The sequence below is a fragment of the Antedon mediterranea genome, chromosome 6 (assembly GCF_964355755.1).
Source record: "Antedon mediterranea chromosome 6, ecAntMedi1.1, whole genome shotgun sequence".
NCBI classification, from domain to species: domain Eukaryota; kingdom Metazoa; phylum Echinodermata; class Crinoidea; order Comatulida; family Antedonidae; genus Antedon; species Antedon mediterranea.
The window spans coordinates 27,619,149-27,646,553 of record NC_092675.1 but is presented as its reverse complement, the minus strand read 5'-3'; the positions used below and the strand labels follow the sequence as shown (position 1 = coordinate 27,646,553).

General features: G+C 32.2%; 1 protein-coding gene across 2 annotated transcripts in view; it reads left to right on the top strand.

The window, feature by feature from the left end:
- The window catches only part of LOC140052367 (uncharacterized), a 55,078-nt gene that overhangs the window by 21,496 nt on the left and 6,177 nt on the right, over window positions 1-27,405 (top strand). For both annotated transcript variants that reach the window (XM_072097909.1, XM_072097910.1), the window contains 6 exons: window positions 2,597-2,674; window positions 23,306-25,079; window positions 25,408-25,495; window positions 25,814-25,907; window positions 26,609-26,817; window positions 27,215-27,359. In XM_072097909.1, the coding sequence (XP_071954010.1) occupies window positions 2,597-2,674; window positions 23,306-25,079; window positions 25,408-25,495; window positions 25,814-25,907; window positions 26,609-26,817; window positions 27,215-27,359 (2,388 nt within the window). The remainder of the gene's footprint in view (window positions 1-2,596; window positions 2,675-23,305; window positions 25,080-25,407; window positions 25,496-25,813; window positions 25,908-26,608; window positions 26,818-27,214; window positions 27,360-27,405) is intronic.

The window sequence follows — 27,405 nt, the reverse complement described above, 5'->3', positions numbered from 1 at the left end:
TATTTAAACAAATGCAGTAACTTTTCTTTCCATACTGTATTTCCTTTTTTGTCAACTTCTAAAGCTCTGACTACACTAGTGTGAGTGTGATGTGCCCAAATATGTTAGTGATATTCCCAAATATGGTAGTGATATTCCCAAATATGGTAGTGATACATGACATCATCCTGTCCATATATGGACACATCACATGTTTTTGTCAAAAGTTTAGGTAGTGTAGACAGAGCTTATAAAGCCAACATAATTGTGTATGTAAAAAATAAAAATTCTCATGAATTTTTCCAGACAAGGGATATTACCATGAGAAGATTTTCAAAGCCTTGTCATCGTTTACACAACTCAAAACATTTGATGACAGTGATTTTTATTTATTTGGATCGGTGATTCTTTCAATTTTGTGACTGAATTATGACAATTGGAAAAAAAAACAATTAGGAAATCATGCATAACATTATGAGGGGAAGAACATGAAGCTAATTTGTGTTTGTTTTAAGATACAAGATTTCTTCATTTTAAATAAAGTGTATAAAATTCAATTCAAACAGCAGATAATAGAATAGTGAGTGACTTGACGTTTGAACCTATTGAAGTTTTCTTTGTCTGAACAGTGAATGTGTACATTATGTCAACTCCAAACGAACTTGAGAATTGTATGAAATATAAATACTTTGATAGAAGACAAACATAGATGAAATACAGTAGATGGGAGTGATTTGACATGCTGATGTTGCACCCATGTCTATAAAAGTGTATAGTCTGTTGAATTAAGTTCAACATGTTTGAATGTAATTTGTTAGTTTAATTATAAATGCAGCCATTTGGATGCATATCACTTTGTTGCTTAGTAATCAGTTTTGAACTCACAGTTGATACTACAAATAACCCCTGAACTTAATTTGTATTCCTACAGCAGATGACCTGTTCTATGCATGAATAATTACAAAGACAAAGAAATGAAAAGAACTAGAAATAGTATTTGCAGATCAATGAATAAATTAGTATTGCATACTTTATAAAACTATAACAAATGCATTAGAATCACTTAGGGGTATGTGGTTTTAGCCTAAATAATGGTCACTTTATGATTATAAAGCAAGTTCTACAATACCAAATGAAATGTCCTCAAAAGAGGTGTAAGTATGGCCACAGGCCTAATTAATTTTCAGTAGTACTTGCAGTTTTGCACAAAAGTTTGTGTACCTTTTTTGTATCTGCTATAGTTCCTGTATGAATAAGATTTAATTCTTTTTTAGCAAACCAATATTTAAATTCACAAAGGAAATTGTGGATAGTAACATTTTATTTTTTGTTCTTTCATTAAAATTTAAACTTTTTTGTAATTCCATACAATTTAGTAATTTTGGATACAGGTACTGGAATGATAGTAATTATGCTAGTTTAGTTTTAATCAAGTATAATTATGAATTTACTCAAAACTACAAAAAGTATCTGAAAACAAAACTTTCTTTCAATTTCAAAATAACTGGTTTTCTAAAACAAATACACATTAATTAAAATATTTTAATTAATTTTCCTGAAGATGGATTTTTGTTGATTTTGGATTCCGCATTAAATGTCAAAATTAGCTTTCTACCATTTTCCCCCAGGTTTTATCCTTCAACTACCAGACTAATTCTTGTAAAGATCTTACTAATAATAGACAGTGATAAGTAGGGCTAGGTTAATCTACTACCACATGGCAAAACTAGGACACTGATTGAACTGGAAATTTGTGGTTGAGTGGTTAGGTTGTAAGACCTTGTCCTTACGATAACCTTGCTTGTGAAACTGATGTAATAACAGTGTATGAACGACATACATAGTTATGATGATCATCACCTTTTTATCTCTTTGTTGCTTGCGCCAACCGCTTGCCATCTCATTTACAAGATTAGTTGTGTTTCCTTAAATGATCACTGTAATGGTGGCAAGGCCAGGTTATCCCAGGTGTGTGGGGTCTTCCTTTGATGTTTTTCCATTGGTTTGTACTACAAAATACAACATGTTAAAGTACTTGATGTTGGAAAAGCAATTGATAGGGAGGGTTAAAAGGTGTATGGGAAGGTAATATGATCTTTGTGTTGGGGTGTTTTGGCGGCTTTTATTTCCTTCCAATTTCACTTGGAAATAAAGGTTTTCCATTTAAACTTTTAACCTTTTTTACAAGAAAAGTAATCAAACAATACAATTTTAACTACTGTACTGTATGACTTTGCATAGAGCAGCAAACACTAATAAAATTACTGTTGTAATGATAATTCAACTAAATAAATACTGTACCTGAAGCTTAAGTGGGTAGATCCATGATTTTAAATTAGAGGGCTAAACATGAAATGAATTGACTGAATTTAATCTAATTCCCTATCTCCATTGTAATTCTTTGATTTACAGAGTGGGACTTGGTTGGATCTGCCTATAAGTTTTGTGTCACTGTCAGTGAAGTTAATTTGATCAGATGTTTTGCTTGATTCTGATTGCACTAAATACTGTACTTTGTACATTGAGACTTACTTGCAAACCAATTAGTTTACACTGTAATAATATAATAGACTTCCGTAATAATCACTAATTTATTCATGTGTTTGTTTTTCCATAGTTGGCGCCACTAATTGCCCCTCATGCGCTGGAAGAGCTTGAGAGAAAGGACAGAGAGAAAAAGGAACGTTTACTTGAGGTAAGGTTGTATGTCTTGTGCACATTTTTCTAAATTTTTTGGCATGCTTATTATTTTATTTTCAACATTAAAGTGGAATTTTGTAGAGGTCCGACACAGACAGATGGCTACGCATACAGTTTAAACTATTTAAAATACAAATTTGCTATTAGACACACCTTCAGCATGATGACATCCATCTTCGAAAACTGAAACTTGGAGCAACTGCAAAAAAAAACAATTTAAAAGGAATTTAAACATTCCAGTTTTCTTTTTACAATGTACCATTAAGAAAATATCAACTTTAGATGATAATACTACAAACAAGCCAACAGAATGAGCTAAAAAATCACTTTACTCATATAAACCACTAGTATTATGTTCCTCCATTAATTAATAAATAAAATTAATTGTTAATTTACAAATTATTATTTTATTGGTATCTCTTTTGAATCTAGATGTTTAGAAGTTTTTACAATAGAAATACTTATAATAATTCATGTTTTAAAATCAAATTGTATTTGTATGCAGTGGATGGTTGCACCTGATTTACATCTACATTGTCAAGTCTGTCTCACGCAGCCCTCTGTTAGTCAACCTAATGAAAAACCTTATTAAAAACAACACTGTCTATTCACTAATATCTATTCATCTTCAACAATACCAATTGTCGGCTCTGTCCAATCAGCTCTGACTTCCTTGAGCCAAAGCTCATGAATATTAATAACCAGTGACCCTGGAACCTTTGTGAAATATATCCATAGCAGCCAGCAGTGAGTAAGAAGATTATTATACTCATAGTAGTACTGCTCACCAAGAAATAATTTCTGCACAGGCAGACGCTTGACTTGAATTACAGTTTATTTTTTGGTTCATTTACTATTTCTGGATGTGCTCAGCTTTTGGATGGCTACATGCTGTTATTTGAAACCCCTGCATTGTGCACATCTTTGAAAGCAGTCTGCTGCTACTGCTGTAGGTTATTTTCATCATTCTAGGCCTACATTATTTGGATTTTAATTGAACTCTGTCAGATAACAGTATCCATTCTAGAAGGAAACCCCATAGCTGGGTGGATAATTTCATTCTTAAGTTGATATGGACATAACACATTGGCGTTATACACCTTCTGTCATTTAGAGTGAGTTCAGTTCTTTTTATTCAATCTAATTTAATTATTTTTTTACATTATTATGGTTAATTACATTTTTATTGTCAATATAAGTTGATGTATCATTGGATAGTTTGGTAAAAATGCTTGAGATAATAAATTTAAAATACAATTTATAAGGAAACCTAGATCTTTCAGCATTCATGGATTTTAAAATATTTTACTGGATCAGGAAAATAATTTATATTATTCATTACTAATACATTCAAGCATAGTTTAATGATTCTACCTTAATATAGTAATATCTAAAATTGACTGATTTTATTTAATTTACTTTTACTGGGAAGAGAGAAGTATTGATTGATTTTTGTTAACCAAAGCATTGAATCATAAAATCATAAGTACCTTTTATTGTTCTGTTTTACAATCTGTTAGTTTATTATTTAACCCCAGCAAGGTGTAAAGTTCATATGAATTGATGTCAATTGCGGGTTCCTACCTTGAATGTCATTGGTGATGCAAGCAATGTTTTTCTCGTTATTAAGCGGCACATACTGTAGTTTTTTAGGTTTATAAGTGGGGGATTTAGTTTTTTTATAACGGATTGAAATTGAAGTCATGGTTTTAAAATGTATGATTTCTCAAACAAATTTTACTTGAATTTAAAAAAAATAAAATGCTGAGTATAAGAATAAACTTGTTTTCAATCTATGAAAGATATTATAATTTAATATCTCATTAATTTTAATTTGGTATTAATTCTATTAGTCATAAATTACACCTTACTACAACCAATTACTATGAAGAATAGTGTTTTGTGTATTTTCAAGCAACTGTATTGATTTAGAATGGAAACTAACTAAAGTAGCGGTTTCTAATATAATAAAAATAGCAATTTTAAATCACATTATTAGTGTATGAATTATTTTGGCTTCCTGTACAGTATCCTGATCAAATCAACTTCCTCTTGGCTCTAAACTCTAGATTATTTGTTCCTTCGTGTGCAGTTTTTAATTGTGTTTGTCCTAATTTTGTGGATCAACCCACCTGGTCACTGGTCTAAAAAAGTCCAAATTCTGTTTTGTTGATTTCATTAAAAACTGAATTAATATTAGACACAGGTCAGTGATGCCATTTAATGGTATCAACTTACAGATCTTATTACTAAAGGGCAAAGGTCAACTAGGAGTTATTGTGCTTTATTTAAAATTAAATACAGTATTGTACATACTGTACTTAACTGTTTAACAATTACAGTAATATTTTGGCTAGATTTATAATACAGAATTGTACTACTGTAGGGTTTGATGTTACTGTATTTATTTGTTATTATACTGTATGCTTTATTATTTCAGCTGACATGTGCAAAATGTACATATGTGAAGGAATAAATTATTCATTTGTAACACACTAACACCTGCCTTAATCTATAAATTCCAATTTTATTTTACAAGAACCCAATTTAATATAAAAAATACACTAAATTAAGTTTAGATAAATTGCAAATTTCATAGTGACAATTCATACTGTTAAACAAAACAAAAACTTTTTTTGTTATGTTGATGTACTGTAGTTTGAAATTTTACTCAAATTATACAAATAAAAATATTATTATTAACAATGAAAAGAAAAGATGGAAACGACTAGAGTACAGTTCTTAGTCTTGGATGGAAAAAATGTACAATTTTTTAAAATTCTGGCCGACTGCAAATTAATAGCCATGTGTGCTATTGAATGCACTAGTTTTGTCACGTAAGCCACAGAAACTAAACTTTATTAACCCACAGGTCAGATTAGTACACAAGCTACCATGTAAAGTACAGAATTAATCTATTTTACACTGTTTAATGATTATTACCTCATTTTGATACAGTACTGTACTAACAAAATATTGCTTGTTCTTAGTTTCTATTCAGTATAAGTAAAGGTCTATGCCACATTTCAGTGGTTTACATGTACCTTCCATATTTTCTTCAGCATTTTTCTAAAAGATAAGCTTAAAATTGTGTTTGTGATTTTTGAAACCTTCAAATACTGTAAGCCTCAAATGTAAATTTGATTTTAGTAACCATGAACTCTGAAAACAAGAAAAGAGGGTACTATATTATTGTACATTAAAATAAAATTATTTATATAACAGTTTAACACTGCTATTTAATTAGTTATCATATTTCACACTCACAACAATTGCTCAAATACAGTGTATTCTACACAAACTAGCGTTCGTCGTTATTATACGCTTTGATTTTTTCAGCCTCGATTTCAATATACCAATGTAAACAAAACCACGTGCTTCTACTGTACTTGGCAGTAGTCCAATCATATCTCAATATGACGTTTCGTTGAACACAATTCTATTTTTGAACATAAACTTCGCATTTTTCATGTTGTCATATCCTGCTGCTAACCTGAATTTCTCCGAATACCCAGGTTGATTTTAGGCAAGGTCTTTTCCAAACATTAAAACCAAACCGAATGTTTTATTTATGAACAATACTGAGTTATCTTATGTATTTTAAAAATGCGCTTTTCTATTGGTTTTTTTTTTCTTCCATTTCATGGACGCCAGCCAACAATCTATTCACGTCGTAGCTATTTAAACTATTCCATACTATTGCCACTTAAGATTGATTCTAGCTGTAAAAAATCGTTGTGAAGATAATCTTTAACGCAACGACTGTGAGGCACCGTCTTCAATCATTAACATAAAATATTGTGAATAATTTACTGTGATGAATTGCAAAATATAGGCTCGCTGAAGCAAAATTGAATTTTGATATTAACACTGATTAAAGGTATACGTTGACTGAAAATGAAACACTGACAATCTTTAGCTGATGATGAATAGATAGAGGTTGCTCTTCGTAAATACTGTACATCTGGTTTAATATTGTTTGGTATTATATGATTTTTAGATATTAGAATAGAAAAATACAGTGTACTATGCAACAGTAATTGGCACCCAATTCTATACGATGTTATCGCTCGTGTTGTTGCTACACGTTTTGAAGAAGATTCCCAGCCTCGACTTCAGTGACAGTACACACCAGTTTAAACATTATCACGTGGCCCTCTTGGCAATAGGCCAATCTTGCGTATGACGTTTCTTTAGACATGTACTCTACTACATACTACTAACTAAACATCTTTAACTCTTCGTATTTTTTTACCAGCTGTTTTATATCCTGTCGCTTATCTGATTTCTCGTACAAAATATCCGTGTTGATTCTGAGAACCCTCCTTAAACTTAAAAATGAAAGGCAATTTAATTATACTATTCGAGTTCTCAATGTAGGTTGAAAATACTGTGTTTACAAAAAACCCAAATTTGGTATGTCAATCTATTCTATTTAAACTTTTCTCATGCGTAGAAAGAAACAATTTCAAAATTGAAAAACATGTATGCTGTTATGTTTGTTACAGTGTTGTAGTGATATCAGTCATAACAATTGTATAGCTCACTGTTATTTTCACATAGGCATTGTACTGTATGCGGGTTGTTTCTTGTTAAAGAGGCCTTGAAAGTACTTTATTTTTATGTAAAAAATAGTGCAATCACCTCATTAGGTTGTAGATCTTGTGTCAGTCAGTGATTTAAAGTTAAATAAGCATGAAATAAGATCGCCATTAAATTAAGATAATTTATACTGTATATACTGTACTGTGCTAAGTTCCAAATTCTCTGTTCTGTCAACTGGTTTGAACAAAAAATGAACAATATACTATTTTAATATACTGTACTTAACTGTGATTGGTACAATTATTAATACTACAGCTACAGTTATAGTATAAAAACTAGCAGGTACTATTTGTACAGTGCAAGTACAGTAGATTCTAATCAAAATGATTATGTATATGTATGATTATGAGTATGTCTCAGCCATGAGTTTAGCCATTCTCTGTACAGCGCTGATATAGTAAAAGTATTAACAGGATGTGGACGGTACTGTACAGTTATCTGCCACTTGCCATTTACAACGAGTCTTTACTACTACAACAATACTACTGTACTAGATAGAATATTATTATTATATCATCATGTATTAACCTTGCAGAGTGGTATTGAACTACGACCCTGGCAAATATGAGTTGGCAAATCCAAAAGGAAATGGCAATTTAACAGAAATGATGGTTCCCACAGAGAAATAGTGTAGCTGTAGGAAGCACAAAAATCATGGAAAATGAAGTTGAAGACTAGCTTTAAATTTAATTTATACTAAATTAGGATAATCAGAAAAAATATAGTAATGTTTGTTTGCGTTTATTAGTAGGCCTACTACACATTATAGAATCATTTGTTTTACAGTTTAGTAGCTATTTTATAGATAGAATAGTGTATTTTGTTTCTTAGAACAATGAAGAATAATGTAATTCAGTATAGACATTTGTTTTATTATTTAGGATGTTACCTACAGTATACAAAAGAAATAAATCTGTCACTGTAGTGTAATATGGCTTTAGTTAATACTGTACTGTTATTTAATGTACAGTATGTTACAGAAAGAAACCTGAGATGTTGATTGGTTTATGATATCACATTATTGTCTCTACTAATTAGAGCCATTCAATGTTGAATAATGGTCTTTTTTATTATTAACAACATTCAATGCAAATGTAAGAATATCGACTAATTTTCCCATACTCAATGATAAGGAATAAGGAAAAATGTTATTTATTATTTTTTTTTTTATTGCTGTATCTACAATAGTATTATGAAGCAAACAAATTCATATTTAAATAGGGTTCCTGTATAGAAATTTTGATGTAGCAATATTTAGCCTAGGGTATTGTATTGTGATACCTAGTATCCAGTATACTTCACAACAGTTTACCCTGGAGGAGAGTTCTTTGTAGACTTGCAAGAAATGTAATCAGGCATTAATATCTACCTGTATCAAGGCTAACACCATAAGGTGATCAGCACTACCTAGGTAGGGGTTGCATGTATCAAGGCTAACACCATAAGGTGATCAGCACTACCTAGGTAGGGGTTGCATGTATCAAGGCTAACACCATAAGGTGATCAGCACTACCTAGGTAGGGGTTGCATGTATCAAGGCTAACACCATAAGGTGATCAGCACTACCTAGGTAGGGGTTGCATGTATCAAGGCTAACACCATAAGGTGATCAGCACTACCTAGGTAGGGGTTGCATGTATCAAGGCTAACACCATAAGGTGATCAGCGCTACCTAGGTAGGGGTTGCATGTATCAAGGCTAACACCATAAGGTGATCAGCGCTACCTAGGTAGGGGTTGCATGTATCAAGGCTAATAACACCATAAGGTGATCAGCGCTACCTAGGTAGGGGTTGCATGTATCAAGGCTAACACCATAAGGTGATCAGCACTACCTAGGTAGGGGTTGCATGTATCAAGGCTAACACCATAAGGTGATCAGCACTACCTAGGTAGGGGTTGCATGTATCAAGGCTAACACCATAAGGTGATCAGCGCTACCTAGGTAGGGGTTGCATGTATCAAGGCTAACACCATAAGGTGATCAGCACTACCTAGGTAGGTAGGGGTTGCATGTATCAAGGCTAACACCATAAGGTGATCAGCACTACCTAGGTAGGTAGGGGTTGCATGTATCAAGGCTAACACCATAAGGTGATCAGCACTACCTAGGTAGGGGTTGCATTTACAGTTACTGTTTTGTATTCTATTCTACCTGACTGAAATATAACCATTCTACCTAATCAGAACAAAGGAAGAAGGAAATTAGGCTACTACAGGAAACTAAAGATGATTTAAAGGTCGTAGGTCGGTCTTCCTGCTTTTGGGCTTAAACACTGTTGCCTTTCATAACCAGGCAGTTTTTAGCCGGATATACATGAAATTGTGTAATAGCAGTTATTATATTTTCCCATAGTTACAATACTTTAGGTAGGTGATAATATTTTATTGTTTATAACTTTATATCATAGTAGCATTTTGAAAAAAATGACTGTTTTGTCCGTGTATATTGCTTGCACCTTACAATGCCACGACTCATTTAAAAAAAATAGTAAACATTGTTATTTTTTGTTCATTTACTGAAATGATACTTTGTATTCATTTTTGGAATATCTATTATTGTGAGTGACGAAACAAATTTTGTAAACCATACCAGTATAATATACAGTAGTACATAAAATAATTTTTGCTGGGCTTTCAGTTTCATATTAAAGTTGATGCAAATCCTAGTGGATATAGTGCACATTCCCGGAATTACCAGTTACTTCACTTAACCCATGATGGAAAATTAATCCTTCAAGATCAAGGGAATAATCCCATAGTCGTATCAAAAGATAAAGAATGAAAATGACCTTGCTGCGTCCAATAAAATAACGAGACTGATATCGTATCGTAGCGTGTATAGTCGACCTTCACATGTAGCGACCGTAGCTCGTTATTACTCTGAATTTGTTTTCAGTTGGCATTTTAAGATTTTTCGAGATTCTGTATGGTTTCTAAATATTTATCAATTCTTTTTATTCTGTTTGACTATGGTCAAGTAATGGTAATTGTGTTTAAATATGCAATTACTATTTGCATGACAATGTATTATGTATACATTAATATAATTTGTTTAGTGTATTTAAAATTAGTATTGTCTCCTGTAGGCCCAGAAAAAGCTTGTTTTTTTATAGTGAAATGTTGATGATTTTATTTTCCTTAAATGTATTATAAGTATAGGTTGTAGTGAAATACAATAAATCTATGAATGCGAAGTACTATAATTTATGTAGAATTTATATTGATTCTAGACCTTTTTATGCAGCTTTATTAGGAAAACGAATATTGATATTATACTGACTATTATGAATGAACAATAACAGGCAGTATGGTTGATTATATCTTTGTAAGCTGAGGCTTGGCACGTTCCACTGTTGATGCTAGTGCTAGTGAGGTAGAGTACGCTTGCATAGCATTAACTTACAGTAGACAAGCTGTGTATGCAACATCATTAGCATAATTTATATCACTCAGACGTTTTGTTCTTCTCTCTGATATTATTAACTGTACAATTCAGTGCAATGTTGTTTTAACTATTTATAGAAATTTGTTAATTTATTATATTGTTTAAGTACTATTTAGCAATTATGATTTTTATGATTATCCAGTAATTTATATTTAAAAAAACACAATTATTTGATATTGTATAATAATAATATTTTAATAATAAGCATTAATTATTACTATAATCATTTATCTAGTTATTTATACTTTATATTTATAAAGATATGTTGTTATAAAAGTTGTCTTAAACATTTTTAATTTGGTTATTAACATTATAAAAAGTTATATTAATTTACAGTAGTATAATTTAAATTTGTTCCTAAAATCATAAACTGTATACAAATTAGAAAACAGTAATTTCAATTTTAAACTAATATAATATATTACTAATACTAATAGTATAGTTTCTAGTTATATTTAAAGTTATTTATTAGAGGCTTTATAACATGGTTATTTCTTGGTTTGATTTTTGAGAGTTTTACTATTTTGTTGTAATTTTATTTTGGAAAAGTTGTTTATAGTTTCTGAGTTTGTATTCAGTAGGACTACAGTACAAATTACCTTCCTTTGTTGTTATCACAAGAAGTTGACCTTTTGGTATTCAGTAAAGTACAAACAACCAAGAGAGCCAGACTACTGTACTTATTATATTACACCTGTATTTGTTCACCTATTAAATATGACATTTGACCTGTACTTTGACCTAACATTTTGTCAGAATTTTTTGAATTCAGTCTTCACCAATGTACATGTGGTATTGCTCTTCTTTCTATGGTGTACAGGGATTGCTATCTATTTTAGGATAAAAAATACATTATGTCTCGTCGGTGAGTCACTCAAATTAATTACGTATTTATGGTAAAAGAATCCATATTTTTACAGTATTCGTGTAATCATTAACGCAGACTTGCCTAAAGTACTGTATCTAATGTGCATACTGTAGTGTTAGTTCATCAAAAGAATATGTATAATAATTAGTGGAGTACTGAAAATGAACTATTTCATTCCTGTTTTGACATTTAGTGGCTGATTGTATACAGATACTACCACCATAACTGACAGTGACATATTATAACTTATTCTTAATATTGATATAAAAACATTTTAAAATGTATAAAAGAATACTACTACAGTACTACTCTCTCTCAGGGCCTGTTTCTGCTGAGCAGAAATAATCGATTATTAACCGCAGCAGAAACGGCGCAAAATAAAATAACCGATTAAAAACACTCAATCCATTGCGTGTTTTAATCAATTATTTCTTGTTTTAACCGATTATTGCGGAGCAGTTTTGAGCTGCAACACAAATAGCGATTATTGAACCCACTTTGAGTATGGCAAACTCATTCACGTCACAAAGCACGTCATTTGCGCGATATCGACGACGATCAGCAAAACAACGATCGCGATGTTGACCGAATAACAATCAAATGTTAAACATTTGATTTTTATTATTTTGTGGGGGAGAATTATACCGAGAGACTCCAGGATTCTGTGTTACAAGTACACCGTTACATCCCACAAGTCCAGGCTAACAATGTTTTACATGTCCTTTTTTAGGCCTGTTTTCCTGTTGACTTGTTTCGGTATAAATATATAGCCTATAGGCCTAGCAGGCCGAAGGTAGAACCAACGAACGGCGAAATGAACTTTTCTCGCCGACGTGTCCTTATTAATATAACATCATTATTCTGTTGTATGTGGTACGGTAGTAGGCCTAGATGTTTATTTTACAAATAATATAGCTTTACGTAAGACTAGAGTAATTTTTAATCCTACATGTGAGAGTTTTAGGCAGCGATAGGATGTAAACAAACCAACTCTCATCGGCCTTTCATAACTTAAACTGCGCTGTGGGGGAATGATGACGTGATTTTAAAAACCGATTACCTGAATAACCGATTAAAGTCGTAGCAATTTTCAATTGCAACGCGATTATTTTTATGGTTTGCGGTGACTGGAAAAAATCGATTATTTTGATTTTTTTCAGCAGAAACAGACCCTCAGTGTCTAATGTACATTTAGACATAGCTGTGTATTGTTATCTTTTTATGGAGAACTCTTCAACCGACTTAATTAAAGCGCTCCTCTTTCTGAAGAGCTGTATTGGCCTTTCTTTGGAGTATGCTTACCAAGTTACAGTACATACAAGTGACATGCATTCATTTTTGGAATACTAGTATACTACATTGTATTTTGTAGTGGTATTTGTTAAGACATGTTTTTTTATAGAATTAACATGGATTATTGGATCACTAACAACGGACAACAATGTCCAATCCTGTGGAATGCACAAAATGGCATTATCCTGGTCACTACATTATAGAACCATCAAGATTTAATATCCACAATGTATCGTTTATTTACAATATTTTAATACCATGGGTTTCCTACTCATGACATATTCATTCAATAGAGTACAGTACATTGTAATTATGGTGTACTGTATTGTAAAGCTCTATCTACACTATCAGTATCATCAAACTTTACAGTGACAACAAAAAGTAATGTGCCCATGGACATGATGATGACATATCACTACCATATTTGGGCATGTCAATGTTGTTATTGTTAACTAGTTTGATAGTGTTACACAGACCCTAAGTATAATGATAATAACATCTAATTTATTTTCTGTAGGTTATATATAACATGTTAGAATTATAATTTTACACTATTGACATAATTATATTAGTAAATAAAACAAAGAATGAATCACCAGATGTTAAGTATCCCCTGGTGGTACACTGTATACTGCACTGTACTAACACACTAGACCTTGTATGATTTTTATACCAATCAGTGATACATGTCTATATACATCTTAGCATTAAATTAAGTAATGTGAATTTCGTGTCTTAGCTGAGCTGTTCTATACATTCCACATAGTTTAATGGAACTCATCTGTTTCTTGGTCATTAAGGAAGCTTTAAACTCCATCTTATGTTTGTACTTTGCAATTGAGGGGATTGCATCACTTAAAAACATGAAAAGTTGTAATACTCGAGGGAGAAAAACCAAGAAATAGAATTCACCTGCTTGGGAGTTCAGGGTTGGGGATAAACCTATTTCAAGGAGTACATGACATCAGACCAGAATGTAAATCATTGATGAATGAGCTGTGAAGACAGCCTTCAGATACAAATTATTGTTCCATAAAAAAAGTACTTTCTTCTGGTACCCACTGACTGTATATTTTATGGGTGTTTTAACAGTTTCCTAGTATTAGTAGTGGATGTAATCATTATTACATACTGTACTACAGTATAAGGATGTTTTTATAGTATTTCATTTTTGCATGACTTAGGATCATATCAAACGTTATGTGACAACAAAATATGACATGCCTATATATGGACATGATAATGTCATATCACTACCATATTTCAGCATACCACTACCATATTTGGGCACATCACACTTTTTTGTTGTCAAACTAGTTTGATAGTGTAGACAAAATGCTATCAACATTACCCTGATGTTGTAAAAGGTGGCACTTTTTCAGTGGTCATCTAAAAAATGTAGGATATTATTTTAACATGTGAAAGCTATCAGAAAAAATGAGACCTTGATAATAAGCAACCTGTCAGTTGTCCAGATCCATTAATAATAGTTTGCAGGCTTTGGGAATCACCAAGTGTGGTTTTACCTACTTGGCTAGACTTGGCTCACTCCTACCACCAAATAGAAAAAAAAAAACAAAAAATGTAGGTCTGCTGTGGAGAGTTCATTATCATAACTCTGTACTATTTGTATTACAAATTGGAATTTATCCAGGTCTCAAGAGCACATGGTCACAATATAAGTACTGTGTGATGGTAGATTGGTATGACCATCAAAACAATACAATTATGTTTTGTTTTTGTGTACAGTACCTCATTATTTTGGGCTTAAAACTACTACTACTGACCTGGATGTCAATACATAGCAGCTCAGAGATGGTTGCCCATTTTTTTTAAAACCAATTGAATTGTGTATTGTGACGAACCAGAATTCTAAACCTAGCATTCGTAAAAAGCAAGGATGAAGTGACACTACCTAACTATTAAAGCTCTGTCAACACTATCAAACTCTATGTGACAACAAAGATGTGATGTGTTCCCATACTGTATATGGACATGATGATGTCATATCACTACCATACATAGGCACATCACACTTTTTTGTCAAATTATTTTGATAGTGTAGACAGAGCTTAAGATCAGTGAGTTATTATGTGACACGCAACTATACTGTACGTTTGAACTTGACATATAGGCGGTATGCAATAGTATTATGTAACAATACGCAAACTCAAGTTGACAGGTTCGCCTGCCTCTGCCAGTGTGTTAGTTTGTACTTCCTTACTATAATAGTTACAAGGATATGACTCGCTTCATGCGAAAGACTCTTGTTCTGCAGCGCCAGTTTGCTTTTTCATCTCTTATAATGCTCTGTATACTGCTCTGTATACACTATCAAATGTTCCCATATATGGACACGATGATGTCACTACCATGTTTAAGCATATCACTACCATATTTGGACACATTACACATTTTCTGTCAAACTTGCATGCATTGTTTTTACTTGTGTAGGTATTGCAGTAGGATTTAAATGTGTAATTCATTCGCAAGCCATGCACCTTAATTTGATTTTATGAGATTATTAATTTCTGTTTTCATGTTTGTACTGTGGGAATAATTTGTAGATCAATCATATTATGTATATTTGCAATGAGTTTATTCTTCAAAGGCAGGTTCCTTCTACTGTACTCTGTATACACAGCGCTGATACTAATAATAATACTAATGCAGAGGATCATGTTCATGTTGCATTGGGAGTATGCCTTTGCATCAAGAGACAAGTCCTTGCATAGTGTGAACTAAGCTTAAAGATGTATTGTCCCTGTGACTAATTCCAAAAAAATTATTTTAAAAATATTTCGAAAAAAGTTAGTCATTTTGAAGTATCATAAAAATTATTAACTTTCACCAAAAATTTGTTGTAAAAAAAATCATTTAACTGAAATACAGACGTTTTTTGTTCAAAAAATAACTTTGACTTCCAGTCAAAGTTTTCGATCAAAACATATCTCATAATGCAACGCGCTTGTTTGGCTACTCTGTATGCATCCTCGCAATCTGTGTGAAAACACCTTCTCAACCATGACGGGTTGTAAACAATCCTAATTAACATCATGCATAATGCATACTCGTGGTTTTAAATATTTGTTTACTTTTTTTCACGACGATTTTCCAGATGAAATGTAATCAAATTAAATTACCTGTTAATTACGTAAACTGGTTGTTTTTTGCCTCAAATTTTCGACTTTAGAATATTTTGACCTTCATTTTTTGTGTTTCAAGGGACAATACATCTTTAACCGAAACTGTCACTCCTCTTTTATAGCTGCAAAAATCTTGCAAAATAAATGGATAGCAGGGTTGTATATGCAGTCTCTTTTACAATTCATTGAGCCTTATCATTGTTTACTATAGTATTTTGATCAATATTATCCAGGGTTTTTCTAGAATTGTTATCTACAGAATGTAAACAAAAGTGTTCATTCACATGTGAATTTGATTCAAAGCCAATTCTAATTGTGTGATACTATAGTAACAGCAAATAGTAAACCCAGAATTTTATTTTCTGCAGTTAGTAGATAATAGATAATTTCTATCGTAATACAATTAAAAGTTAGTATTTTATTGATAATTCAGAAATCTATTTTGTAAAACAAATAAGGTAGTACCATTGGTACAGTAGATTGTTTCGTTGTGTTGGACTACTGATAAACATAGAGTAACAGTAAATCTAAGCGAGTCTAAGCTGACTGCACTTATATAATAATAATAACTCACAATGCACTTCAATTTAATGGTAGGTAGAACTATCGAAATTAGGTCAACCTGTTGTCCAACTACTGTAACTGCACGTCAATTTATAATTTTGGTTTTTTTGAAATCATGATTGTAATCATCTTGTTTTCCTATTTTCTACCACCTAAAAATGATTAAAATACCGTGTGAGACCACTCCCTTGTTTTTTTATTACAGTCTGTTAGATATTCATCAAATGAAATGCACCGTACCATTGCATTCACTACTCTAGATCATACTCTATTGATTATCATGAATAGTAAATTGTTTGTAATGCGGCCAACCAAAGCAGAGGGCTTTGTTGTGGTTTTCAGAGAATTTCCTCTCACTTGAAACTCAGTTGATGTCTTTGGAATTTTATAATTAAAAGGCGCTTAACAATTTCTAGAGTATACTTCTGTATATGTATTTACAGTAGGTATTGTTTTATTTTACAACAAATACAATTATGCAAGGTGATGTAGTTAAAGTTATTTAGTATACTATTAGTATTAGTAAGAAAAAGGGTCGTTTTGTTTACAATTCTGTATTGTAGCAAGCCAACAAGGACAAACCTGACAAGGAAATTGGTGTAAAAAGTATTTGTAGTTGTGTATTCTTTAAGAGGTAAACTAAAACTTTGATTGACGTTTTTTACAGTTAAATGTAAAATGTTGTTTGTGACCTTGGTATATTGTACTTTAATGTACAGTATCTAGTACATTATGCTTCTTCCTGTATGTAGTTTATGGATTCAATATCCTGTAAATTTACCTTTAGTGACTTTTTATGTGATGCGTTCACAGCTTGAAGCCAATTTAAATAAGATATAACAGTACAGATCTGGTCTACCTACCTAATAACTGGCCACAGTAGTGCAACAACAGGCCTTGGTACAGGCTGGCAATTTGAGAAAGCTATATAAACACAGGGTGTTTGAAGTAATGTGTTTTTAAGTGTAATTAGGAATCTTACATGCAGGTGAGAATTGTCCAGCTTCTCTTAAGGTCGCATTGTAATTTGACCTTTGAAAAATAAGAAAGAATAATTATTTTTAAAATTGGTTAGAAAATGAGAATTGCTTTAGCTAGAACTTATGATTTTAGTTTTTTTTTAAATCTTTAATTAAGAATTATTCATTTTTTATTTTGGTAATTTCTTAACGTTTTCTCATTCTGAACTAATTAGGTATCAGTATTTTGTTTGTTTTTTTAAATCTGTATCAGATATCTTTAAAAATAATATCAGTTCTTAGCACCAAATTTTTTTAATGGATAGACTCCGATTTTACTTTTTTTGGACGAGGAGCAATGTATAAAATTATAGTAAAAGAAAAAATGTGAAAAATTGTTCTTTGTTTATTTAAAGTAATGTCAGCAGATTATGAATTGTGGTTATTTTGGTTGATGTATTATTTACTTTACTATGAAATATTGCCTAAGGTTTTTTTTAAACTACAAATAATCCTGTAATTATTTATACAATAGAGTGTTTATCGTACATTCAATCAAAATACATTGTACTGTACTTATTATAGTACACTTTTGATTCCTACTGAAAAGCTAGATGTAGGAGTGAATCCAACTTTTGACCTTACATTGATTTTTTATTTGACCTAATTTTTATTGCTGTTCTAGTTAGCAAGGAACATAAATTATTCATTGTTATATCTGTGGCAGTAAAAACTTGGTGCAGACAGCGTAGCAGGATCCTTTATTGAAAACAAAAATATTCCAGAAAAGTAAATTATTGATTTTCTAATTACTTAATAATAGTTTAGATTTTAGTATGTACAGATGTCTAACCTGTTTATCTACCACAATACCTGTATAAGGAAACTATGGAAATTTTCTATTCTAGGCTAGCAATAGCATGTTTATGAATTTCCTTTCACATTCACAAACTCCTATTGTAATAACTATAGGCAACAATACGCTGTAATATATTTAACGGACCTCCATTGGTGATGTGATGAATAGCTTTTGTGTGTTGTTCACCAAGGAACAATGCACTTTATTGTAGTCTTTCATGGAGCTGAAAACATACCTTAATATGCAGCAGGGAAAGAATGCCCCATGAATTTTGTAATGCTGTACAGAATACCCATGGATGCTTTGATATAACAAATTTGCATTTGAAAGCTTGAAACACAGCAAAATTCAAATTTGTAATAAAGCTCCATACAAATAAAAATACATATTTAAAAATGTTAAATCTAGAGTACCAACTTATTTTTAATTTGTGCCACTTGTTTATTAATATTAATAACCTATGCATTAACTTAAGATTAAAGTGGATAACCACAAAATAAAAAAAAAACTTATGGTTTTCAGTTAAATGTAGTAAATCAACGGGGAATGTTCGGCAATATTGAAGGCGAGTGGGATGGCCTGTCAACACAAAGCGTGCGTTAAAACATGTAGACTGCTATAACACCAGGAAGATCTCGTTAGAATAACGAAATGTTGGCATGAGTCATTTTTCTACTGTTTCCCCTCCTTGTTGATTTCCGTGAACGTACCAGTCTGCGATTTAACGAACCTCGTGTGTACTGTGCGTCTGAATTTTCAGTACAGGATTGAAGATAGCTGACGGCTCGTTTATTAGTAATTTGCAGCTTGCTATGTTTATCAAAGGTTATTAACCAATTAATTCAATTATATTTCTACAATTTCTATAGGTCTGTGACTTTTACAAATTACTTTTACTTATTACATGTGTATTTAATTTGCCATAGTAATTTTAGATGTGATTTTTCTTTACAACTATCTTAGGTGAATGTATAATTTAAAATTAAAAGTAATTTATATTATGTATTAATATTTTTCAGTTCAATTTTTTTTTCTTTATTGTAATGGTAAGAATGTAGTGTTGTAGTTTAAAAAAATTAACCTGCCAAACAAAAATCAAATAATTTATTTTTTTTTAAAATAGAATTATATTATATTGTTAAAAACTGCATAACAAATTCTGATATTTTAATCTTCTAGAATTGTTTATTCTAGAATTTAACAAAACAAGTGACGCAATAAATAAATATACAATAGGCTAAAAACTGTGAATGAACAAAATAAAACATTATATTGTTATTGTTTATTATATGAAATATTATTTTAAAAACTTCCCAAATCACACAGCCAAAGTTTAGCGTCTTTTTAGAATAGTAACGTTGTCGTTGGATTTACGCCATGTTGGTATGTAAGGGGAATCCCTTATTAATATTCAAAAGGGAAGTCCTTTCTCTGGAATTGTCCATTATTATGTAGGGGATTGTGTTAACGCTTTTGTGTTGGCGTTCTATTGTCTTATTGGTCGATCGGTCAGAGGTAGTCGTTGACCTCATTTCAATTGTGATAAGGTGAACTCGCTATATTTTATTTAGATTCTCGCATATTGTAATGGGTTATTTTTAGATCAGCATTGCAGATTACGACAAACTTAAATTAAAACGTGATATCTGTATTGTGTACAGTACTCATTTTCCTCGTTCTGACATCATACATCTTTTTTTACACATATCTAATAATATGTTATCTTTGATTTGTATGTATTTTTGCGATTAGAGGACATCTTTTTAATAATTAATCATTTAATATGAAGAAAGAACAATGATTAATTTTTAAATGTCGAGCAGCGTTTTTTGTAAGAAATATTTCTTGTTTATTCTAGATAGACAAAACAGTCATTTACTTGTACCCTCGTTTCTTTAGTACCATATACTGTACCAACTTCAAGAACACATTAAATTTGCTTCTTTAGACTTTGTCATTTGCTAAGACCAAAGTTACTGATTGACACAACAATGCAATGAAAGAAAAAAGTCTCTTTCTTGATGGAAACTTGATTTCTTACAAGTGAACATACAACAGTGATAACAATAATTTGTAACTAGAATTTAATTCGTCACTTTGACGAATTATAGGTGATCATTTTCATAAATTTAATGAAATTAACATTTTTTAAACATGCACGTACGTTAACATACCATCGTAAAAAGTTGATGTACGCCATCCTATGACATGATGCATATACACTTATAGCGCTTAGTTGTTCGCAAAATCGCGTATAAATGACATCACGGACGAGTGATGACGCTGGAAAGCTTATTAGGATTAAGTTATATTATTTGAAAGATATTCTGAAATTTTGGTAATCATTGACATTAAACTTTTTGAGATAATTGTTACACAAAATAGTGTACAGAAACAATAAAAAGAAAAATAATAATAAAGATTTTATACAATAACAATAGGTGATCATTTTATTCTAAATGATCACCTAATTAATTATGACATACTGTATGATGGCCAAGATGTGAAATATATTTAGCAATACTACTGCAGTGTACCAGCAAATATTATTTTAGTGTGACTTTAATAGTTTACAACTAACATAGTGTAGTAGTACCAAAGTGAGCTTATCAGGTGGGGCCAAGGATTTATTAGATGCAATATTTAATCTTTTCACCGGTTTTCTTACAATAAGCCTATAACCATGTATTATAAATGAAATAATCTTTTTACTGTTACTGTGTAAAGTACTGTAGCAAAACTGGAAATAGTAAATAACCAGTTTTAACCACCTTAATATTTATTCAACTTAATTTCAAGGGAGTAGCTACAGAATGTAACTATTGTTATATACAATGAATTCTCTGTTCTTTTTCAACTCCTATGTTTGTTTGTAACTATGACAATTTCTCTACAGTAGATCTAAACATGAACAATGTTTAATCGCATACTGTACAGTACGTGCAGTTTTATATAGGGAATAAACCAAGTTCCATTTTCAGTTTTTGAAATTTGACCCATTTTCTATAGGGTGGGATTTTTACATGGCTTTGTTCTGAGAGACTATTTTGGAATATTTGACATGTAGTAATTAGTATTAACCTTGTCATGTGGTAGATATGTTTAATATTCCTTAGTACTCACGTACGTACCGTACCGTACTTGAATTATTACTGGGTTACCTGGCATTCATTATCAGTTGAATCTTACCTAGACTTTTGTTTGCATCTGTTGTTTGTAATAGTAGTAGTAAATAATGCGATAAAACAGCCATGACTAGGTCATCTAGCTACAGGGGTTTCAAAAGCCTGAATTTGTCACTATTAATTTTTTTTTTTTAATAAATTTGTTTATTAAAAAAAAAAAGTTGTCATTGTGTCATCGGGACCCAACAGAGTTTCCCTTAATAGAGGTGTTCCCTTAATAGGGGTTGACTGTAATGTAGTGTTAAAATGTTTTTCCCCCAATCACTTTTCAATGCATTTTGTTTTGCTTGTTTTTGTACAGTCTGTCTGTAAACAGTAAAAGGGACACCCCCAGAACCCAACAAAGTGACCTCTTAAACTTGATGTGACAACCAAATATGATGTGCCCATTTATGCACACGATGATGTCACATTACTACAATATTTGGGCACATCACATTTTTCAAACTACTGTAGTAGACCTTTACAAAATACATTCCCCTTGTTCATTTCATTGGAAAGTGTATGTAGTTTATATTTTGAATGTATCGTTACTGTACTTCATACCTTTACTTCGCAGCAGTATAATTCTCCTGATGAAATAGTTGCACGTTTTGCTTTAATTTTACATCTGGATTGATAAATATCTGAATACAATGAGTTGTATTGTTCATTTTGTTCGGTTCCTGTATATTCAGCAATCTGCCATTTCCTACTGTTTATGCTAGTAACCTCTAGTCTCCTGATGGAATACAGATTTTAAATGATAAACATTTTAATAGATATTCTGCTAAGATAACACAATCGGACAGCTACAAGTTTTTCAGCTTGCCATTAGCAAGATTAACTGATGAGAAATATCTGATAAGGATCTTAAGTTCATGTTGGCTAGCCATATTTAAGACATGCGTTTCAGACAAGTCATGTTAAACTTTGATTACATTTGATTAGTCTTAAAATACTTTATAACAACTGTACTCACCAACAGCATAAACAAGGTAGAGTCCAACATCCTGGATCAGACAGATACTGGTATTGACTAGATAGATGATACAATTTACTGTGTAGTGACAATTTTGTAATTGGCTTTTCTGGTTATTTGTTTATTGTTAGATTTCATTAACATTTATTTGAAACAGTCCAAGAAAAAAGAGAGGGAAAAAAAACAAGCATACATTTACAATAAGTTAAATTGTTACAGTAAATAGGAACTGTTTCAAGGAATTAAAAGAACTTGTCTTATACCAACTTCTAAACAGAAAACAGACAAATAAACAGCTGCATGACATATCATTTGCTAATGTTAGATACTGTATATAAATAATAATCATAATTTATTTCCATTTTTGTCATCATTTGAACTGTACCCTTGTATTATAATTGTATTATGCTAGAACCCCTATTAAGGGGACACCGGAATCGACAAATCCCCATTTATAGAGTTTGTGTTATACTGTTACTTGTTCATTTCCAAGTGTCCCATCTGTACCAGTATTGTACACCATCAGATTGACTTTTTCTAAAGCTTAATTTCATAATTCAGTTCTAATATGTACAGTATATGGTGATCCTTACACAGCAGATCACCTATGTTTTTAATTTTAATTATTACATCATTACATATTTATAGAACATTTGTAATACCAGTTGTACAGTACATTTTATTATGATTTATAATAACGTATTTATACAAATAATCAATGATTTTATTGTAATTTCAGAATGCCAAGAACCAGACATCAACAGAAGCAGCAACATCTACGACAACAACTACAACATCACCAACGATGAATCCACAAGTTCCGCCACAGGCATCTCAACAGCAGCCTGGTGTGCTTCTCAACGGTCATAGTCCACATTACTGGGACCCTTACCAAAGCATTCAAGATGAAAAGGCTAGAGTGCAACATCTTGCGGCTGCTAAAGGCCACCCTCACATGAAAGGAAGTTACCAACATTTATTTCAACAGGAATTTGCTGCAAGAAATGATTTTAGGACTACAGGTAGTCCAGGCTTTAACCAAAGTACACAGGTGGCTGGCCATCAATTACATAACCAGGTGGCACTAATGCAAAATTCAAATGAGCGTACCACACCAAATCCACAAACTGATATGCGCTATTTGCCTCAACAGGCGTTGCTAGAAGCAGTGCCCCAAAAAGAGACTTCAAGTAATCTACCCCCTACAAAGACAATGGACGTTGCGCAATCACTTTTGTCGTTACATTCTGGCATACGTGAAACAGCCAGTGTTGGAAGTCCAGACTCTGGTAGTAGTCATAGTCAGCCGCAGATGCACCCCCAAATTGACCCGCATAACATTGCTGCAAAAGGCAACCAGTGGAATATGTTTGATCCAAATGCTGTTCAACAACATGCTCAGAATGTGGGCAAAGACAATACACTAGCAAATCCTAACTACCACAGGCAGGCCAATGGCCAACAAGCATCTGTTGTCATGGATGCATCACAAGCCAGTAGATACCAACAGAAACTCCATAGACCTCACCCATACCAACAACCACATATGGACCCTAATTACAGAATGCATAGTCCCCATACGAATTCCAATCAAATACTTCAACAGAATTGTGCCCCAAATATGAATACTGAACAAAGGCATCAATTGCCTAGTCATCCAAAAAAATTTCCACCAAATTTTATTAATCGGTTTCATGAAAGATTCGCAAACGGAGGTATGAACCCAATAATGTCGATGGAAATGTTATCAAAAGAAATGAATCCTAAGGATTCTAAAAAGGCACAGAAAACTGCAGTTGAACAGACAATGAGAATTGCAACCCCTGAACAATCAGGAAAGCAGCATGCAAATAATGTCCCTATTGAACAGTCTTTACAGACCTCTTCTAAGGGCAGTGCTTCTCCATTTGTGGCAAATAACAACATGGGTTTTATGGACACACCAACAGTAATAAGCAGTGTGGAAAAACTTGAACAGACGAAAACTAAAATATCTAAAAGTAAATCACGGTCAGAAACACCTAAATTGAACAGCTCAACACAGCAGGAAAACAGTTTGCAATCATATGGACAATCCAGTTCAAATGAAACTAAAACAATAACAAAACCACAAAAAACGAAAGACCACGTTTCTGCAGAAATTGCTTTAAAAAATAGTTTAAGGCAACCACGACCGACTAAGAAACTTGAGAGTGCGCACACGTTGGATCCTCCAAAACCCTTACTTACACCTCTTGGACCACCAGTACTCAATACAAGACCAAGTAAAATGGTGACCATTGTGAACCCATGCAATACACCCCCACGGTCGCCGCCGCCTCCGGAGAAAACGACGGTGGAAGGAGAAACTAAGGAAGACAAATCAGAAGGAAAAGCTGCCGAGGAAGTTGAAGAAGAGAAGAAAAAGAAAAGAAAAAGTATAGCGGATACTGTGGAGCAAGAATATGAACATTGGGAGATGACAAAACGATTGGAGGAGGATGCAAAGGTCTTACCTCCAGATTGTAATTGTGGTATGTATGGTAACGATATTGTGTTAATTACTTATGGATTACAACAATAATGGTGAATGACCATTTTACACACTATTATGGCTAATACAGTAGTAGTTGAGGTCATGAGAACAAATTGTGATACTTAATCTAAAGTTATTCCCAGTTAGGAGAACTTCCACCCACAGCAAAGAGAAAACTGTATGTGATGCATGAATTGAGTCCAAGTTGGTTAACAAATGTCATTTCTAGATTGGTTCTCCCTGATTGTATGCCATATCATACAAATGTTATGCCATATCATACAAATGTTATGCCATATCATACAAATGTTATACTTTACCTACAGGTGAGGTTGAGAAAGACGATGCACCATATTACACACACCTTGGAGCTGGACCATCAATAAAAGCAATACGAAAAATGATGGAAGAAAGGTAAGATTACTGTACAATGTTATATTTTCGTGTACTGTAAAAAACAGAACATATCCACCTACCCAAACACTGGTTTATCATTGTGTGAATTGAATCTCACAACTCCTTATGATATTTCAGTAAAGACAGTAAATGGCATTCATTTTGCTGCCATTAAAATGGAAAGTTCATGCTATTTATCCAGTTATTTATTTGCAGTAGACACACAGAAATATATTAAACATTAAATTATATAAATGTTTGATAACTTTAATAAATACATTGGAATTCCAATAATATTATCGAATATGAACATTAAACTGTCATCTATTTCATCAGATATGGAGAGTCTGGTGCAGCTGTGCGTATTGAAAAGTTGGTTTATTCTGGTAAGGAAGGGAAGACGGAGTTAGGTTGTCCAATTGCAAAATGGGTAAGTTTCCACAAATGATTAAAAATAATATTAATGGACTAAGTATTATCTTAGTTTTAAAGTTTCTTTAACACAACTAATGTAGAATAGAATGAATATTGTTTGACTCACTATGTTTATTCAAAATGTGCAGTATTTTAAGTGCGTCCCTTAATAGATTGACCTATTTACTATTGGTTTACCTCAAAATCCTCAAGGGATCATCTTCTATTCTAAATTAGTCAAACCTCAAATTGTGTTTTTATCTGTTGAAGGTTAAAGCATTCCATGTAATTTACGACATGAGAGGGCAGCATTGTGTTCATGAATAAAAGATACATGAGCTTACTTTACAAAGTGACAGTGAATATGGAAATTAGTTGCATTAGAACAGACAACGTGGTTTAATCAGAAAAGATTAAATTTTACTCTTGCCTGATTTGAATTATTCTGCTACATTGACTCTTTACATTGGTTATGGCATAATATAGAAAATAAAACTTACATGTTAGAACAGGCATGGGTTTGAGAACTGGTTGGCATTGCCATATTGCTTGTAGACAAGTTACATTACCGCCTCGTCCTTCTTATGGGATGTAAAGCTGTTGGTCCTGTCTTCATACATACATACATGGTTACACTGTGATAGCCGTGGGTCCGTAGAGGGCCTAATCCTCCCTTAACTGAGGACAAACAATAATAGATTTACATTTAATTTCTAGATAATCCGACGATCAGGTAAAAGTGAGAAGATGCTGGTGTTAGTTCGCCATCGTTTTGGTCACTCATGTGAAACGGCTTTCATTATCATTGGAATTATATTATGGGAAGGTGTACAAGAAAATGTATCTGATAATTTGTATACAATGTTATCAACAATTCTTCCAAAACATGGATCGCCGACAGTCAGACGTTGCGGAACAAATGAAGAGTTAGTACAGCATTTTTGATAAATTAAAATTCTTTATTCTAAATGCTCTTTCTACCAGAACTTTTGACCAGAAAAAAAAATAGTTGTTTATCTGTATTCAAACATTTGAAAACTTGTTTGTCTGGTCGGATGCAAATACAAGAAAGGATGAAAATTCAAAATACATATGATCAAAGGCGCTTAACATATTAGAAATACATATACAAATTACTTACTATGGTAATGCTTAACTACATAACACTAAAACGAATTGAACACTCATCCTGTCTATGGTGCCGGGATTGTTTATAACACAAAACAATTTCCTAAACTAATGTTAATATTGTATAAAATACTATGCATTACTATCTAAGAATTGGAATTATATGTAACAACAAAATTTTGTTTTAATTTTCAGAAAATCTTGTGCATGTCAAGGAACGGAAGATGAGACTTCTGGCGCTTCATTTTCCTTTGGTTGTTCGTGGCTGATGTACTACAATGGGTGCAAGTTTGCTAGAAGTAAAACACCAAGAAAGTTTAAACTGGATGGCTCACAAGAGGTTAGTTCACATATATTTAAATACAATAGAATATTGTTCCTTAGGC